The sequence below is a fragment of the Rattus norvegicus genome, chromosome 8, assembly GCF_021556685.1.
Source record: "Rattus norvegicus strain SHRSP/BbbUtx chromosome 8, alternate assembly SHRSP_T2T, whole genome shotgun sequence".
NCBI classification, from domain to species: domain Eukaryota; kingdom Metazoa; phylum Chordata; class Mammalia; order Rodentia; family Muridae; genus Rattus; species Rattus norvegicus.
The window spans coordinates 85,868,684-85,889,159 of NC_141541.1; the positions used below are offsets into that span (position 1 = coordinate 85,868,684).

Sequence of the window (20,476 nt, forward strand, 5' to 3'; positions counted from 1 at the left end):
GACCTGAACAGTGTAATTGCTCGTGTTTGCAGCATGTCAGGGAGCTCGGTGTCTTTCATTTTGAAAGGCAGGTGAGCTCCCACTTTGAGACTGGCGTTGGGCATTAATGCACGCCAACAGCATTCAACCATTTTAAATCCAACACATTTATTCCTCTAGAGTGGTTTTACTTGTGTTTGTTTGTTTTTAAATGGCAGCTCCCAGCATGACTTTCAGAGGAGAATGATTTAAAGTTCATAAAATGTCATCATACAGTTCCACATTCTCTAACAAATTGCTCAGGAAATGAAGATGAAAATCAGACTTAAGCCATTTAAAACATTTTACATAATCTGATCAAAAATCACCAATGATTGTTGATACCGCTATACTCACATTTTTTAATGAGTGAAATCTATGTTGTTCAAAGAGCTAAAGGCTGTCAATCTTGACAAAATAAGTTGCATTAATTAGATATATTATGGTTATTATATGTTTTATAATTCTACCAGAAAAACAAAACAAAACAAAAAAAAATCTCCCAATGGCAAACTCAATCTCTCTGAACACATGGGACAGGAGTGTAGTCTCTGGGTGGATGAGATGTTCAAAATCTTCGTTAGCTTTGAATCAAACTTTCTTATATAAAAAATAAATGAGGGCTATTTATAAATTATACAAGAATGAAATAAGGGAAGTTTTGTATATGACAAAAATATTTGCTGAATAAGAAATTTCAGGTTTTAAAGGAAGCAAAACAAGATAATATATCATTTAGGTGACAGTTTGGTAAGAACACAAAGTTCCATGGACCTTTTAAGGATATTTGAAAGTTAAGATAAGAAGGTCAGGCAAAGTGGTCTTGGGGCTTCTCAATTATAGACAGCTCAGTTTATATCTTAGAAAACTCTTCTTTCGTAAATATAAAGAAAACAAAATAGAAACACAAGGACAACTATGATCTCAGGGGGAAAAACAATCCTTTAAATATTGAATTAACATAAACATTTCAGTGAAATAAATTATATTTTTCTTATCTTTGTTTTTCCAAAGGAATCAAATATAGTCTCACCCTGACACATGTAAACCCAGAAACCATGTTTCTTTCACCATTCAGTTGTCTGTCAAACAGTAGACAAATGAGATGCTTCTAAATCTGCTTTCTTGTTTTAAAAATATGTCCTCCCTCTGAGGCGTTTCAGACTTTTGAACACACTTCCCAAAACCTCCAATAAGAAATTCACACTTCCTCTCAGACTGGAGTCCCACAAGGTTGCCAATGTCTACAGCTGGGCTGAAGAAGAGTGACCAGAGTCTGGTGTGTCCTTTCATGTGCAGATACACATATTTGGACTCCTACCACATACAGGAAACAGAGCTGAGCCTTGGCAAGACTGGTGGGACCTGGAGAGTGGGATAATGCTTATACATACAAGAACGTTCTAGATTCTGTATGTGTTCATCTATGTGGTTTCACTATTTAATCTCTCATTAAAGCACAAATCTGTTGTCACTGGACAACAACACTGTATATAGGAACAACACTGAATTTCATGTTCAGTCACTAGATATCTTCCCCACTTGATGGCAAAGAGATTCAGTCTGGAACCCTAAATCCAGATAATATTTTACCTTTGTCACATGACTATTCTGACCATTATCCAACAATCCTCACCTATGAGAACCAAGAGTCTTTGTTTCCAGAATATTCCCATGGCATGTTGCAACCTTTACCAGTGAACTTTGTCACCATTAAATCTGACTTAAAACAAATGTACACATCTGACGATTTGCTACCACCTCTTGATGACTCAGAGACTGATCTGCTTTGTAAAAAAAATAATAATTTTTTCATCTCTGTATACAAAGAACTAAGCCAGCACAGATATTTGGGAAAGTAACTGGAACTTCTTTAAGTGAACAAATTATTTTTTTCACTTTAAAAAAACTTCACTCAATATTTATTCCATACTATCCTTTCTATAAAATTAGTAATTCCAAAACATACTCTCTTGTAATGTGTGTAATATGTCTTCTATAAATAATAGTATTGTTTCTTGTAAGTTGCATTTATACACTGCATATTGATCATATCCACCCACTACTACCCACCTGCGCGTGTAGGCAGCACTGACTCAATCATTATTAATGACAATAAAAAACAAGATGTGATGTTGGGTGGGAGATTGAGTGGGGTGCTTTTAAATACATTATAATGATTAATACTGGTACAAGAAGTGTTATTCTGGGTATAAAAACAACTTGAGAAACAAGTTTGACTTACCCTCTTCCTTAAATGAATCATGAAATTGCATGATGTCACCAAAGTTAAAACTTTCAAGAGCACACACTTCTCAGAGTTACGGTGCTACATAGGTTTAATGTGGGAGAAACTTCAATTTATCTATTCAACAGTTTCCTTTTATTGATGAGGAAATTGAGAGTTAGTGCACTAAGCAAGTTTCCTCAGCCATGTTGGCTGATGCCCAGGCCTTCTTTCTTCCCACGATAGTTCCTTGAATAACTCAGTGAACCACAACAATGAAAGGATTTGATGAACATTTAAAGTTCCCTAGTAACTTTGTGATACAAAGAAAACAATAATTGCATTTATAATTTTGAAAAAAATATTTTGTACCTTTGAATAAACCAACCCAATGTTCTGTCCACTGAGAAGATGGTAGGCCCACAGCTACTTAGCCTCATCCCTCATCTTCCTTTCTCTCCGTTCTCATTACCAGGCAAATTCAACCAATATTTGAGGAAATTTGAGCTGGTTGTCCTTTTCCCTTTATGGTCAAGAACACTAGCTATGTCACTGTCCAGGTAGCTGTGAAGTAATGACATTAAGACCATTTCTCTCCTCACCATAAAATATAACATAATGTTATGGATTAATAGTTAACTATTTTAAACATCGTATGTTGAAACCTTACCATGAATTCTAATGTCATCGAGAGATAAAACTAAAAATGAAAGACATCAAGTATAAGGATGTCTACTCCCTCTATTCAGTACAGTGCTTGAGTCTTAACTAGATCAATAAGACAAGAAAGGGGAATAAAGTTATACAAATAGAAAAAGATGATGTAAAATATCACTTCATCCAAGTGATATGACCCTATACAAAAGAGACGTTCGAGGTGCTGCAAAAAAAATTCCTAGGACTGATAAACACTTAGCAAAGTGTCAAGATTCACAATGATACAAAAATCAACATATAAAAAAATCAATAGTTTTCCTTATAATGGTGGCAAGCAGGTCAAGAAGGAAACTAGTGAAACAAGGCCACTCACGATAAACAAAAATTCAATACTTGGGAGTAAGGCTAATCAAAGAAATGAAAGACATCTTTAAAAACATCTTTAAAACACTGAAGAAATGATTTGAGGAAAATATGGGAAGATAGAACAAATCTCTCATTTTCAAGAGCTGAAAACTCAAAGTCATGAAGACAGCCATCCCAAACAGAAGCAATCTTCAAATTCAATGCAATCCTAAGCAAAGTTCCAGTTCCTAATAGGCATGAAAAGCTTAAAACTTTATTTGGAAACATAAAATCCCAAGGACAGTCAAAACAATCTTGAGCAAAAAGAATACTGTGAGCAGAATAAGCCTACCTGATATTAAAGTATACTATGATATTAAGGTTATGCTATAGTAATAACAACAGCATAACAGTAGCATTAAACCAGAAACACAGCGGAATGGAATAAAAGAGAGAACCCAAATGTAAGTCGATGCAGCTATAGCTACCTTATTTTTTATTCATTCTTCTCTCATACAATGAATGCATCCCAACCACAACCTCCCCTCCCTCCACACCTTCGAGCCCCACACCTCCAAGCACATCCCCTCAACCCCAGATCCACAGCTTCTCCATTTCTCTCCAGAAAACACAGACCTTCTAGGAATATCAAACAAAGATGATGTAACAAGATGCAGTAAGTCTAGGCATAAACCTTCCTATCAAGGCTGGAGGAGGCAAGACAACTGGGAGGATACAAATTGGAAAGAAGTCAAAAGATCGCTGTTTGTAGGCATATGGTAGAGTACACATACAATTCCAACTATTCTACCAGGGAACTCCTACAGCTGATAAACACCTTCAGTGAAGTGGCTGGGTACAGATACTCAAAGTAGCAGTAGCCCTCCTGTATACAAACGTCAAATGGACTGAGATAGAAATCAGGGGAACAACACCTTCAAAATGGTCACCTACAACATAAAATATCTTAGGGTAACCCTAACCAAGCATGTGAAAGACTTGTATGACAAGAACTTCAAGTCTTTGAAAGAAAGCAGTTGAAGAAAATATCAGAAGATGTAATGATTATCCGTGCTCATGGATTGATATAATTAACAAAGTAAAAAATGGCTATCCTACCAGAACCAATCTACAGATTCGACACAATCCCTAACAAAAATCCCAGTACAATTCTTTACAGATGTTGAAAGGACAATACTCAAATTCATATGAAAAAATCCAGGATAGCTTTAAAAAAAAATCCCGATCAATAAAAGAAATTCTGGAGGTATCACCATTACTGATTTCAAGCTCTACTACACAACCTGATTTTTAACAAAGATACTAAGACACGTACATACTGGAGAAAAGACAAATTCAATAAATGATACTTGGAAAACTGGATTTTGTCATGTTGAATGATACTAAACTTTTCTTCTTTAAGACTTATTTTTAATTATATGGATGGGGACAGTGTAATAGGGGCACAACTGGGTCTGGAGTTAAAAACAATTGTGAGTCTTGAGATGAAGCCTGGGAAATGAAATCAGGTCCTTGCCTGAACTGAACATGCTCTAATCATTACATCTCTCCAGCCCTAAACCGGATCTTTATTTCTCACTCTGTATGAATTCAATTCCAAATGGGTCGAGGACCCTACCACCCCAAAACTACTAGAGGAGAAAAGAAGGCAGTATCTTTTAACACGTAGGCACCAGCAAGGATTTTCTAAATGAGACTCTGGTAGCACATGGAATAGGATGGCAAATGGGACCTCACAAAACAAAAAGCTTCTGCACATAAAGAAAAAGCTCTCTCGTGAGAGACGGTCCAAAGAATGGTAGACAATCTTTGCCAGCTACACATCTGTGACTCTAGAATGTCCAAAGAGCTCAGGAAGCTAAGCATCAAAGGAACAAAGCCCTAAATTTAAAAATGGGGTATAGAACTGAACAGACGGTTCTCAAAAGAGATACAAATGGCTAGGAAACACTTTTAAAAGTGTTCATAATCCGTAGTTATCGTGGAAATACATATTAAAGCTACTTTAAGATTCCATCTCTCACCAGTCATGACGTACGTCGTGAAGGTTATAGTTGATAACAAATGTTGGCTTAGATGAGCATAAAGAGGAAACTTTGTACCTGTTGTTGGGAGTGTAAAATGAAAGACACTTTGAAAATTAATATGAATATTTTGTTTTTAAGGAGAAAAAGGGAAGGAAGGAGGGAGGGAAGGAAGGAAGAAGAGAAGGGAAGGAAAGAAGGATGAGTATTATCAAGAAATAGAGGTACCATATGACCCAGCTATATCACACGTAAGGATGTACCCAAAAGATTACATATCTTACTAAAGAGAAACATGCAGATCGATGTTCACTGTAGCTCCACTCACAACAGTTAAGAAATGGAGTCAGCCTAACTATCCATCAAGAGACGAATGGATAACAAAAACATGGTGCCTATACACAATGGAAATTTATTCAACCATAAAGATGAAATAATTAAATATTCAGGAAATGATTAGGAGTGGGAAAATACATGCTTAGTGAGATAAGGCTAAATAACCCTTGGCTTAACAGGGAGACTCTATATTAATGTTCTCACTCATATGTAGATCATAGCTTTGAATTTATAGATTTGTTGATCTCAACTGTAGTATCTATAGAGACTTAGAAGACAGAAGGAGACTTGTGGGTGGAGACAGAGGCCTTAAGGAAGGTGGGGATGGTAGAACATGTGCTATAAAATAGAAGGGGATGCTGGGGATGGACAAGTTTAAATAGAGATAGATAGAGGAAAGGAGGATATGGGTACAAGAAGGATTCACCAAAACTAGTGATGTATAAAGAATTCCCATGAAAACCAACTCATTTTTAAGCCAAGTTTTAAAAAAAGCAGAATTTTTAAAAGAAAAAGACATTGGGGAAGTAGGATAGATAGTGGCTAGTTAGCAGCACTTGCTACTCTAGCAGAGAGCTAGAAATGGATCCACTAATGTCAGGTGGCTCCCAACTGTCTGTAACCCCAACTCCAGGGGATCCAATGCCTTCTTCTGGCCTCTGTAGGGACCCACACTCATTTGTACATACACACACACACAGAAACACAATACACACAGTTAAAAATAAAATAATTTTAAAATGCTTCTTTGAAGATAAGTGTCCTGCATGGGTGAGCAATGCTTATCCCAGAGGCCAGGGGTTATCAAAGGAAACTCACAGTGTTAGTTCTGGGACACCTCCCTAGGTCCTGTTGACCAAGAAGGCCACAGTGGCCTCCAAAACTGTAGAGGTCATAGCCATTGCCATTGATTGCTTTCAAAACAGGATGGTAAGATCCTATTGCTGAAAATACCACACACCTTGGTTGAAGAATACAAAGAAACCTAGCTGAAACTGGCCAAAAGTTATTATTGAGGAAATAAGGGGAGAGGAGCAGTAAACAGTACCCTTCCTCACCTTTCAACCTTGTGTGGTACAATGCCAGCTACAAAGCAAGAGGTACTAAATAATACAATAGTGGTATTGTATATAGTGGTATGAATAGTGGTGACTATTCATGGGGTAATAAATTGCTCTCTGATTGAACTTGAACCCTCATCCATTTGAAGGGAGTTCGTGCCTGGGTTCAAAGGCTAGAGAAGTCATAGATATGAGTTGGGGGGAGAGGGGGGCTACTATTTTTGTTTTGATGAACATTTGTCAAAAAGCTTCTTAAATATTTATGTTTATACCCATGGGCTAGTACTGTCCTTGGCCTTAATTTTTAAAATGTCCCTTTTCAGGAAGCAGTAATTAACAATTAACATTTAGATTTGTGGCTGGCCATGGTGCTGAAAGTAAATGGCTGTTGCATGCTCAGCATTGATGAGGACACTCACATCACTGGGTACGAACTTCAAGGAACACTGCAAAGACTGTAAACAGAAAGAACGTGATAGCTAGATGCATAGCAAGGCAATGAAATGTTGTCTTGTGGGTATTCCATGGCCATGGTGGTTATGAACTCAAAACTACACATGCACGCATAGGTACTAGACAAGAATGAGCCTGCAAACTTTCAGTCATGGATGAAGAGTGGGGCTCATGGGTCTTCCCACACAGAGAGGAGCAAAGGGCAGTCAAGGGCTGATGGAGAAGAAGTCATTGTCTTGAATGTTGTATCCACTGGTGAGTTACTCATGCTCCAGCAGAGAATTCCACATTCATGCCCACAAGAGTAGCACTGGCTAAACCCATTGGGCCACAAAGCAAAAAAAAATGGGATGGAGAGTAGGAGGGAGGAAGGAGAATGTTGGAGAGAGACTGTGAGGGGCATAAGAGAGGAAGGAGGGCTGAGTATTATGTGTACATGAAGCTGTCAAAAAAACAAACTAAAAAATTAAGTGCTGTAATAAAAACATCTCCATAGACAATTTTACACAGTAAGAGAAAGTTTCATGATCTCTGTACTTCATCATTCCTCTCTGATGGGTGTATTGGCAAACACATGGGAATTGCTGTGTCTCTTGTGTCATACTCTGGATCGCTTTCACATAACTCTCTGGTGCTGCGACTGCTAGTGCCAATAGCCTGTGATGCTGCCAATGCCACAGTTGCTGCCATCAATCCACACAAGGGTGTCCAGCGCTCTCCCATGCCACAGCATCAAGCATACTTGTATTCTGGTTCTTCACATCCTATGGAGATTCTATGAAAGACAACTCAGTGTGTACTCATAGCCATGACTGGAGAGGCTGAGCTGGAGAGCAATCAGAATGAGAAGCCAACTCTCATATTTGTGGATCACTGCTTTTCGTGAACAAAACCCTAAGTATCCCATCTTTCTCTTCCCTCAGGGTATGTCTCTTCCTGAGACTCCTCAACATCCTTTGAAAACAGTCCTGGAAATGTGCCAAATAGCCAGCTTTTCATATGTGTCTGAGGTTTAAGAGTATGTCATGTCTACACAGCTCAAAGTTTTAAGAGTACCAGTCCACATTGACTTGGATAATAAAGTACCAAGCACACAAGGTCCCTAACCTTAAGGAGATTTGCATTCTCCAGGTGGCTGGCCTTACACAGGCAGAAGCATAAATGCCCTCAAGGCCTCTATAGACCTGCTGCCAGATGAATTCCACACCATGTCTCAGATGACCTTGAAATCCTTCCAATACACTCTCATCAATCAGCACAGCCATCAAAATATGAGCTTATTACCAAAATAATTATCCTCAGCTATTTGAAATTTCAGCAAAATTGAAAAATAAAAATTATCTCACAGAATTATCCTAATGTAAACACTTAAGATTGCAGTGTTGGGACTATAGGAGGCAGAGGGACTGATATCATCAGGAGAACATGGCCCGCAGAGTCAACTAAGCAGGGCTTACAGGGGCTCACAGAGACTGAAGCAACAATCATGGAGTCTGCATGGATCTGTGCCGTGTCCTCTGCATATATGTTGTGCTTGTTTAACTCGGGGTATCTGTGGGACTCCTAACAGTGGGGGGTGGAGTCTGTCCTTGACTCCTGCCTGTTCTTCCTACCCTTTTCCTCCTACTGGGTTGCCACATCCTGCCTTGATATGAGGGCTTGTTCTATTGCATCTAGTTGGGCTGTGTTTGGTTGACATCCTTGGGAATCCTGCTCTTTTCTGAAGAGACGCAGAGGAACCGGAGGTCTGGGGGAGAGAGCATTTGTGGGGGAACTGGAAGGAATGTAGAGAATGGAAATTGCAGTTGGGATGTATTGTATCAGAGAATAAATAAAAAGAGAAAGAATGATTTGTACAGTTTGGCAAATGGGGATATCCTGGGCAAATACCTAATGTCTGTGACACGGGTGATCTATGATGCTTCTACTTTGGAGAAAAGCTGTATTCTCCAGCAAAATAATAAAAACATAGTCTGGTACACCCATGCTCCCGAATCCCCTTAGGCATTGCTGTCATAGATTAGCAACTTTCTACCACGTTTATTATTTTTATGAACAATATTGCAAAGCATTGTTGCAGTTAAGTACATGTATATTTCTTTGCTTCTAAGAATGTTCTAGGGTAAAACTTCCTGCCTGAAAGCATATTGTTGAATGGTTGGGTCTCTGTACCTATTACACTTCAGGAAAGCTACGGAGGGGAAATCTTACCTGTGTTCTTCGTTAGACTGTATATTTCATAGGAAAACTTTTAAAATAAGACTACGAGAAATGTTCATTTCCTGGGAAAACATCGTGTAAAAGGCAGAGAAGTGGTAGATGAAGAGGGAAAAATGAAGACACTGTGAGTAAATAGGATCTGGGCTTGACCCTCTTTGAGAGCTGGTGGGGGAGGGTAACTCGGTGTGGCTTTGATCCTCAGCGTTGTAGAAAATGGCTTGAATCAAGCAGTGTTGCTCACTGTGTGTTTGAGATCTTTCAAACGTTCTGTGCACTCACATCTGCTCTAGGATGCTTTCTATCTCTCCCCCCTCCTCCTCACCCCTTCCTATAAAACCTCATAGTGAGGTGGGCACTACCATGTGCACATCACAGCCACACAAGTCAGTTTGCAAACCTCTAAAATGGATCATTTCAGTTACACCACCCACATTGTTTCTTGCTTTTATTGGTTTTTTGAGACTTCGGTGCAACACACTTTGGTCCTACCCATCCCTTCCCCTCCCATCCAACTTGTATCCTTTTTTGTTTCTCCCTTCATGCATCAACTATAGTTCATACTGCTCTTATACTCTTGGACATGTGGTCTTCACTGGAGAGTGGTCTACCTACCAGAGGTTACACCCTTTGAGAAAAGTGACTGTCATTCTCCTAGGAACTAGTAGCTGTCAGTAGCTCCCCATGTATAAATCCCAATTCGGAAATAAAAGCATCATTTTAAAAACTATCATATCACCATTGAAAAGCACAGATCCCATAATAAAGGCCCCTAAAGAAGAGGCAAAGAACATACCAAGCAATTAGAGAATGGTTATAGCCACGGCCAGCAACTCAAAGAGATGAGAGATGGTGAAATGGAGGAGTCAATCCAAGACATGAAAATAGAGTGCGAGCTTCTGAGATCTATGGCTTCTGGCATGCCACATGACATAGCTCACAGAATGGTTTCACATGGTGCTGAGAATGCCTTAGTCCATGTGTGTTGCATGACTAAGAAGCTAAACATACGTCATCGGAGTTTGCCTTCTCACCGTCCTGCAGTTTGGAGTTCAAGATCAAGGCACTAAACGTGTTGCGTCTGGAGATGGCTTGGTTTATTTATTAGTAGAGATGGAAACTTCCATATGTCCTCGCATAGAGAAATGAATAAATGGAAAAAAGTAAAAAAGGACAGTTGCTCTATCCTGTCTCATTTCCCTCAAAGTCTTTAACAAGATCCTGACTTCACTCATCAGATCTCCAACCGCACAGCTTAATTAGACTCGCACCTCCACACAGTTTAGACCTTCTCACCTGAAGACCCCAGTCCTCAGTAGAACCACATCGAGTAGTTTCAACATATGAATTGAGGAGGCACATTGTGACCATAGCATTTCCTGATAGAGAATATGAATATCCTATGACAACCCAGCCATAGGGACAGTCAAGTGGATGTTGTATTCAAAGCCGGCCTGCGATACACAAGGTCCTTGCCAGCCTGAGCTACACATCACTACTCTATCTCAAGAAACAAACAAAAGCCTACAATTAGAAATTTTAAATGCCATTTTACACTCATCAGCCATTGATTGCAAAGAATCTTCGACATGAATAAAACATTGAGAGAACCCTTAACAAAAATAAATCAGAGCAGTAGGCAGATGGATTTGAGGTTAAGAACATGTGCTATTCTTGCAAAGGACCAGAGTTTGGTTCCCAGTGACTGTACCAGGACTCAAACTGCCTGTCTCTCTAGCTCCCTCTCCTGGCCTCTGCAGGCACGTGCACTCATGTATATTCTATACAGAGAGAGAGAGAGAGAGAGAGAGAGAGAGAGAGAGAGAGAGAGAGAGAGAGAGAGAGAAGACAGACAGACACAGAGAGACACAGAGACAGAGACAGAGAGAAAGAGAGAGAGAGAGAGAGGAGACAGACAGACACAGAGAGACAGAGAGAGAGAGAGAGAGAGAGAGAGAGAGAGAGAGGAGACAGACAGACAGACACAGAGAGACACACACACACACAGAGAGAGAGAGAGAGAGAGAGAGAGAGAGAGAGAGAGGATTTTTTTAGAAAAATATTTTAATAAATCAAGGAGCTTCTGGTTGAAGATGTCTGATGAAGCATGTATCTCTTGGCCACTCAAAAGAAGTTTTAAAGTTAAACTCACAACCAAAATACCCGGCAGGAGAGGAAAGTCAGTAAGAAAAACCATGCTGTAATTTTCTGGGGAAAAGAAAGTGGAAGTGATCTGGGGTGAAGCTGAGCTGAAGCAAGAGACCCTAATGAGGACTTTCTAAGTCCTGAGGGTGCCCCAGTCAGGGAGAGAAATCCCACAGAGTCTCCATGATGCTGCTTAACTTACAAGAGGATTCTGTGGAAGTCTTGGGGGTCACCTCATTCTGCGTCTCAGACACAGTAGTAGAAGTAGCTAGGCGGCCGTCCCTGTGGATGAATGAGTTCATTTAGACTGAGGAATGATTGCATGCACCTGGATGGATGGATGGATGGATGGATGGATGGATGGATGGATGGATGGATGGATGGATGGACAGACAGATGGACAGACGGATGGATGGAATGGATGTACCTATAGGCAAGCAGAGCAGACAGCCTGACAAAATCTGCAGGAATTCCCAGCTGAGAAGCTGAGCTCAACTGCAAAAACAGTCAGGACTGGCAAAGATTTTTATTTCACTTCCCACAGGCAGAGCCCACAGAACCGCACTCTCTGCAATAAGCTTGTTAATTCATGCTGACATTTTCTGCCTTCAGCCTCACACTATGACATGCTATCCCTGGAGAAATTACAACAGGCTTGAAAAAGCAATCCTACTGGCCCTTTGATCTTCTAAGATGAAGGTTATCAAGTCTGTGCTTAAAATCACGGGGCGATCCCTGGACCACTGTATCCTGATATTTACAAAGGCGCGGGGCCTATTTTATAGAACCAGGTGGAGAGGTGGGAGGATGTTGTTGCCCAGAGGCCACCCATGCAAGGAAAGGCTCACTTAACTCAGAAAACCCACGAAAGGACCCTAGGGAAATATTTAGGCAGAAAGCACTTGCAACAGGCCAGCAATTAAACCACAGCCATCCTCCAAAAATTATATGAAAAATCATCTCCTTGTTTTCATGAAAGTCGTGTAGCAATGTATTTCCATCGCAAAGATAGTCTATTCCTCATCCCTATCCCCTGTGGGGAATCGTGCGTGGGGCGACTGAACTTACACATAATTGTAATTCCCATGAAGACGACTTGAACCCCCCACCCCCTCCCCCCGCAAGCCGCCTCATACAGTGCGCTCTAAATGTCACTTTGAAAGCTGAGTTACAGCCTGCAATCCATCTGCCTCGCTTCTGTATTTGCCATCACACACAGCTACATCAAAAGAGCCATTCAAACGCGTCTCCCGGACTTACATTATCAGCAGACACTGCTTTAATTAGCAGTGGTTCTCAAAAGGCTGGATGGCTTCGAGAACTGGATTTGAACCAGAAAGCAGAAATCTGGATCCTTATCAGTTTCACTTCTTAACTCCCCCTGGGTTCTAACCGTCTCCAGCCCTTGCTTTTGTTAACAAGAAAAAAGAAACGCGAACACTGGCTAGGATTTTGCCACTCTTGTGCTTCTACGTGGTTTTTTTTTTCCCCTCAACCTGCTGTGATGCAGAGGGGCTAAAATTAAAGCAGGGAGCGAACAGAGTATCTGTGTCAGGTACTTTGCACGTGGGGGCGGGGGGTGTAAAAAATACAAAACAGAAGGAGTCACGGCTGAAGAAGCCATTTTGGAAATGACGTTTAAAACAAGTTTCTTGTGTGTAGTAAGTTTTCGTTGCTGATAAAAAACCCAATATTATGAGAAAATTCTATTTTATTTTGATCTTTCTGTACAAATACTGAGACCTTTAAATTTTCCTCTCATTATTATTCCACAATGTTCTCCCATGATCAAATTCCTGAATCTATTAAGAAAAAGAAAAAAATTGCAAAAATATGCAATTCAATGCATGAGTACTGACTGAACTGCGAATTTTATATTTTAAAAAGTATTTATTTAATAGCAATGACTTCTACCAACATATTCTGCATATAAAAAAATAAACTTTCTCAAGATCGCTTCTATTTGCAAAGGATTTACTGACTCTGTAGCAAGGGGACATTTTTCAAACACTTATAGAATGCTACACAGTACAACCTCCCTTGAAAAACCAATCTAACCTCTCACTCTGTAGATAAGGAAAGCAGAGGTTAAGTGATTTGTCAAAGGTCACTTAAACACAACTTTTTTCTAATGCTGGACTCCTTGAGAAGGATCCAAGAAGCTACCCACCATGTCAGCGGCACTTGGAAGTCCTCCTCTGCACCCAGGCACTTAATGTGGATTTTTAATAGACAGGTGAAGATGGGATCAAAACACCCAGTTCATCCTTTTTACAGTCTCACCATCCTTTACAGGTGCATAGTAGGACTTCAGATCCCACTCCCTTCACAGGATATTACAGCCTCTCTTCTTTACTTAGTGGCCATGAATTCTTCAAGTTTTTTTATTATTTACTTGTTACTGTCCCTAAGAGAGAAGGGACTAGAATTATGTCAGGGTGGGGTTGTTGGTATGAAAGAGAAACACGGAGAAAGTAACTCTTGCTCTCTCTCACAGTGCACGAAGCTCTTCACCTGAAATAAGGCCAGAATTCCCTTAACTGCTCATGGAGATGTGCAAAGTCTCCTTTCTTCAGACAACATTATCTTAGTCAAGGAACTCTCCCATTCCCGGTGCAGAAGGAACGATCCTACTGTTTCTTTAGTGGGTTCTCGGAGAGTTTTTTGATTCCCTGAGAAATAAAAATAAATCACTTAACAATAAATAAGTTAGCAATGTCATTCCTTAAGATTCAGAAGTGGCGCTGAGTCCAGAAACTCAGAGCAGCCTGACCTGAAGTCCCTTTGGGTGGATGCTAGCTGAGGGACAATTACTGAGGGACTTCCTGTAGCACCTGCCTATCTGTGTTTTTAAAAATAATTGTTTCCAAAGAGTATTTTGGATATTAGTACTTATTGTAGAGTGCTGGTTAAAAGAACCCAATAAATGAATGACAATGATAATTGAGTCGTCCTGGATGTGCCAAGTAGGAGGGTTAAATGCAAAGTAGGCAACTCAAATGTGTTACAAGGAGCAACCCCGTTGTTAAACCACACTAGAATACCCAACATTGCCCATGAGACGCACACACACACACACACACACACACACACACACACAGCAACAGTCTAAGAGAATTGAAACGTAGGTATAAGTTAGCCCACACCCACTGAGTAATCAGAATGGTCACCCAAGGCATCTTTATCAGTGAAATCGCAGCACATGGCATAGAAGGAATCATTTGTTCATTTTGAGTAATAAAGAAATGAATGAAACAACGTTTTCAGAACAGTTAAGCTCATACCAATGAAAAGGGTAGTTTTATCTTTGCTGTATGTTGACTGCCACCAAAATTAACTTGTTAAAAACCAAATAGTAGTGCCGCCACCTGGCATTCAGAGATTTACCACTTTTTTATTGTAGAAAGTTTCCTGCAAGGAATACTGAATAAATCAGAAGCAACATTCATGTCACAATTAACAAGTAACGCTCCGGAAATAATAGCAACAAAACCTTTTCATTGACTCTCTTCAATAATGAGTACTTGATGGCAATTAACTCTAACAAGACACAGTTAAAAAGAAAAATGAATAGGGAGATGTTATGAGAAAATACATTACCATGAAATATTCTATAATTGTCCCATTGGTAAGACATCCTAATGAATAATTATGGACTTGTGACCACAAATTTTATATGAGAAACTGGATGTCTACGTTGTACATGCTTAGAATATTCCCAAGCTATTAAAATTTATGCCTATTATTCATAAAATACTTAGTGTGCTGCTCTTCTTAAAGACAGAGTCTTTTCTACATTTTCTCTGCCTTATTCAAAAAAGCCACTGAGAAACACACATTGATTTGAAAATCGCTTTTTCTAAGACTGTTTCTATCTGTATTATACCCAACAAAATACAATGTCACCAGATAATCATATCAGGAATTAAACCAGAAGCATTATTCCTGTACTTTTCTGTTTGCTAACAAGGTTGTTTTCAGAAAGAAATTAATTTTCCTTCTATTGATGGAGTTAAGACTTTTACTTAAGGAGCTATATTTCCCTGGGTTATGGCAATTTTAAAGGCATAATCTTTCATAGTTTACATTTTACTCACAATGACTAATACTTTACTTTGTTTCTTTTCACTGTATTCAAAACTAATCAAAATGAATTTCTCTCTAGATTAAAAATACTGTGGGGTAATATATAAACTTATATATTCTAATATATGTTATTTTTAAATTCAAAGCGAGTCAATCATTAAACATAAAGAGAAAAATTTAAGTCTCCATCTTCTTATGTCATGTAGTCTGTTAGAATTCTAATCATCAGGTGCCTTGTTCACCTCCCCAGAGAGCTCCTTTTTCCTAAACAGTATTCATGACGTTCCAAAATTACCTGCGGCCTTGCTGTGCATCTAACAAGTTTGAATATGATATGAGTTAAAGCCCGTGCTCCCTTGTTATTGTTAGATGATGTCACTGAACCTTCAATACTCCAGACAACCAGACTGTCTCTCGAGACGCATCACAATAACACAATAGGAGCTAATAGCTTTCTACCACAAACCACATTATGTTAGAATGCCCTAAGGTACATGAATATTTTTACTGGTTAATATAGGAATAGTTTTTTTTTTAATTTCAAGATTTCAATTACTATAAATGTGCCTAACCTTTTTGGCTAATACACTGTAAATAAGAGTTGCTCTGAACAAGAGGCAGGATATTGTGCATTGGTTTTTGCTTATTTTTAACACATATTAAATAAATTTAATTTTAAAACAATGAAAAGCTGGTTTTAAACTACTCCAAAATTTACCTTACGCTCTAGATTTTTGTGACACCTGGTTTGAAGTTGCTGTGCCAGTAGATGCAAGTCACATATAAACTGACATATAAAATCAAAAGACTAACTTACCATTATACTATGTGGTCTCCTAATTACATTCCAGAGCATACAGTTCTTCAGAACGCTCAACCGCCCCTGACAGCATGTTAAGACACATCACACTCATCCATTAGCTTAAGACACTACATAGCTCCAATGTGTCCCACAGAGGCATGATCAGTACAAGTGTCGAAAAGTGCTTTCTGTAGTGTTTTCTGAATGTTCCTCGGTATACCCACTTCTGGAGGAAGTCATTCAAACAAATCAGAGTTCCTAAGAATACAGGACAAGGAGAAAAAATTCCTAACATCTGTGGTGGTGGAAATGACCTCACTGAAACAGGACACAAATAGCCCCTCCCCTCCCCCACCCCTACTGCCTTCCACAAACCTTAGCTTTAGTGTTATCTGCCTTTACAGGTTCCACGACTAAGAAGTCAGCATGCATCGTAGCTGGTTTCTCAGGGGTTGACGATGGAGTTGTAAATGCACGTAAACTGTCTTTTCACTACAGTGTTTGGAAGTTTGCTATGATATCCACCTGGTTATGCATGGCTTCACTTAGCACTGACAGCTGTAGAAACTTGGAAAGATCTTTTTTTTTAAGAATTTTTCACATTATCAATTAGATGAAAAGGAAAGTAGCACCCGGGAATCTTTACTGTTGGCTGCCAGACAGCAGCGACTTCAGGGCGAAGAGAAAAGCCAACATTTAAAAGTCGATGGGACTGGAAATATAATTCCATGGATAGAATGTTTATCATCCTGATATGACAAGTGGAACTCCAGTCTCCAGCACCCACATCAAAGTCAGATAGGTGGGTCCCTGCCTCCCATCACAGTCCGTAGGAGACAGCAATGGGGGGGGGGTCTCTGGAGTGAGCTTGGCAGGCCAGACCAACTGGAATCAGCAAGTGCCAGGTTCAGCTACAGATTCTGCCTCAATCTGTCAAGTAGACTAAAACACTGAGAGAGATATCCAACATCAACTTTGGCCTTCCACATTCACAAAACATAGCGCATGTGCATCCGCATACATGTAAGCATGTAAACACCCACATCTCGCGCGCGCGCACACACACACACACACACATACCAAAAAGGTAGAAATTTAATTCATTCACCATAGGATGGCACAGAGTTAGGACCACCACTTCCATTTTGTCTGTTTCTAACAGAATAAATTCTGTCTTTCAAAATGCTGCGGGCAGGTGGTTTCCTTATTTATTCGTGCAGATAATAACTTAAAATGGTAAATGAAACTGTGTGTGCTGCCTTCTGGCATGATACATATTATAACATTGTTCATTAAAAATCCAGAGAAATGCAACTTCAATTTAAGCAAGGTACAGATCTCCCCCTTACAAACCTATTCTCCCCTTTAAAAAAAAAAAGTATAAGAAACATTACTATTTATAGTAAGTGTAGTGAATAATTTTCAAAATGAAGTGAACTCCATAGAAAATGTTTTTAAATAATTTTTATCAACATAACTAAAGTAAATGTGGACATTGACAAAGAGAAGAGTGACCCAACCACTAACATGCTTAGATGCGCATCCACAGAACAAGCAGAAGTTCACCATGTTTGGCCTGATTGTTTTTCTGCAATGTTGCAATGTGTTACACATTTCCCAGCTGTCCTATGCAGTAAGCACTGACTATGACTTAGTCTTCTCTTGGTATCAGTATATCAACCTCCCCAGCTCTGAAAGCTCGCCAGACTGTCCATTTCCCCAGACACTAGCTCTTGTATGTGCCTCTGTCCCACACTGCACACGGAAGACTCCTGTGCTCTCTCATCCACTGCCACATTGTCCTCCAGTCTGCTGACAATTAATCAGAGACTAGCCTTAGGCCTCTGCCACAGAGCCATGCCCATGAGTTGTGGGACAGCAGCTCGCTCCAAGGAAACACTTCTTTGCTCACTTTAGATTTATAACTGTTTTCAAGGTAGAGTGGGGCGTGTGAAAAGGTCTGACCTCCCAGAAAGTGAGATGTTAATGCATCAAATCATGTCAAGTAACAAGAGATCCGTTTCACTCTGTGCATTTTCCCCAGGTCTACTGTGTTTATTTGCAAAACTAACTCGGGTTAGAGCTGACCCTAGTTCACAGCAGCTCTGTAGTGACGTATTTTCTACCAAGGTGTTACAACACTCAGCGTTTACACTTGGAGGATCTGGATTTTCTTTCTGCCTTAAAATAAATTTCAACTTTTTCTTTTTACAATTTGTTTGTGAGTATATACATGTATGTACGGGTGTGAGTGCCTGAGTGCATTTGGGGTGTGTGTGTGTGTGTGTGTGTGTGTGTGTGTGTGTGTGTGTGTGTTGTGTAGTCTTTGGGGTATGTCCTTTTTAACTAAATCAAGCCAAGACAATATGAAAATGAGGTAATGCTGGAGACTCCTCCACACATTACACCTTTTAATTTTCACACAACCCTTCAAACTCGTTATTACCGTTCCCTGTCTTACAAGCACATTAACTGAAGTTCAGAAAGCTGAACAAAATCCCTAAGTTTTTGACTTAGAAGCAGAGCAGCAAGAACGTTCATGCAGATATTTCTGACTCAAAAGATCTATTCCTACATTTGGTTTTTCAATAAAGTCAAAAAGGAAGGTAGTCTGTGGTCAGTCTATGCTACACAGTTTCTCAAAATAATGATGATCTGGGTCTTTTAAGAAAAATCATATATTTTATCCAAAATGTTTTTAAGATCTTGAAATTGTGATATTCAAGAATTTTCAAGTCAAAATGCTTTTTTTTAAGGTTTTAACATCAGTTAGGAGTGTATAATCCTTATCTTCAGATATCCAGAATGATATACTCATAAAAGTTGTCCCTTATTAGAGTCATTCGCACTTGCTGCTGTTAAAATGAAGCATAAATAATTCTAACATTAGCTCTGTGACCACAGTGAATTTGAGAACCAAGTTATCCACCTAAACGCAAGATGTGAACCATGCACAGCACATTCTATTGGAGAGTATAATATACATCATATTGCAGAAAGTAACACTGATATGGTTAACTACAATTAACTGCTTAGTGTCAAAGCAGTGCTGCTTTTACAACTTCTATGGCAAAAAAAAATTTCCAAATTTTTATAATGAGTGAACTTCAGTTCATAAAACTTACTTCAAGAGACATGGAAATATTCTATAAAACTTTCTTTTGGGAATCTCCTTTGTATTTCCCCAGGAAGTTGTCTTCAAACGCTCACTGTTCCTAGTATCAGTCAGTAAAACAATAAACCAAGTGCAGTAAAGGCTCAGAGTAAAGAACGTCAGCTTTGAAAGTGGAAGGAGAACACATCGTTCAGATCGAAGTCGCCCGCTTCCCAGGAATGAAATTTCTGTAGCAGTTTATTACGTCATATTCAAGAAAGCCAGAGAACTCATTCACTTCAAGATTATTGACCAGCCCAAAATGGAAACTGAGACAGGGAAAGAGCTTTTCTAATCTAGGACTGCTTACCTCTCACCCTGTCACTTAAATTTTAAACCTGAGCTTGCAAAATCCCAGGCATCTTACCGTCACTCTCTCCTCTAACTTCTCGTTCTTCTTTAGTGCGTTTCCTTGTTCATGCTTTTCAAATTCCATGTTGAAAGAATGAGAGAGAGGTGGGAAGAGAGAGAATGAGAGAGAGAGGTCCAGATTCTGTCTAGAAACTGATTTGACATGCTTGCATGTTAGATAATGCCGGGCATTCCATGTTGTAAGAGCCTGGGACACTATCAGAAGCCCTGGCGATAATTTCTGGTTAGCTAGTGTTTCCATTTATAGATGTTCAAACCCCATAAACAGAGCACTGAGGAGAAGTCAGGCAGCTGGCCCTACATAATGATAAATGTCACTAAACATGAAAGCAACCCTTCAGCAGGAGAACATCCAACAAGTTTGGTTCTCTGAAACCCAGGAAGACGCCACTGGACCAGAGTAAAAGCACTCCAGGATCCGCCCTTGTAAATCAATTAAAAGGACAAATGTGATGATCATACGATGACTATAACTGGGCTAAATTAGCTCTTTCAGAATCCAGTTTCCATCTTGGCAGTATAGACAGATACATGCGTTTCCCTCTGTAAATAAAAAAG

At 39.5% G+C, this 20,476-nt stretch overlaps 1 protein-coding gene across 39 annotated transcripts in view; it reads right to left on the bottom strand.

Moving 5' to 3' along the window:
- Mlip (muscular LMNA-interacting protein) overlaps positions 1-20,052 on the bottom strand; it is a 265,581-nt gene extending 245,529 nt beyond the window's left edge. For all 39 annotated transcript variants that reach the window (XM_087563714.1, XM_087563705.1, XM_087563712.1 and 36 more), the window contains exon 1: positions 19,914-20,052. In XM_087563714.1, coding sequence (XP_087419840.1) covers positions 19,914-19,982 — 69 coding nt within the window. In that variant the 5' untranslated portion in view covers positions 19,983-20,052. The remainder of the gene's footprint in view (positions 1-19,913) is intronic.
- Between the last annotated feature and the right edge of the window lie 424 nt (positions 20,053-20,476).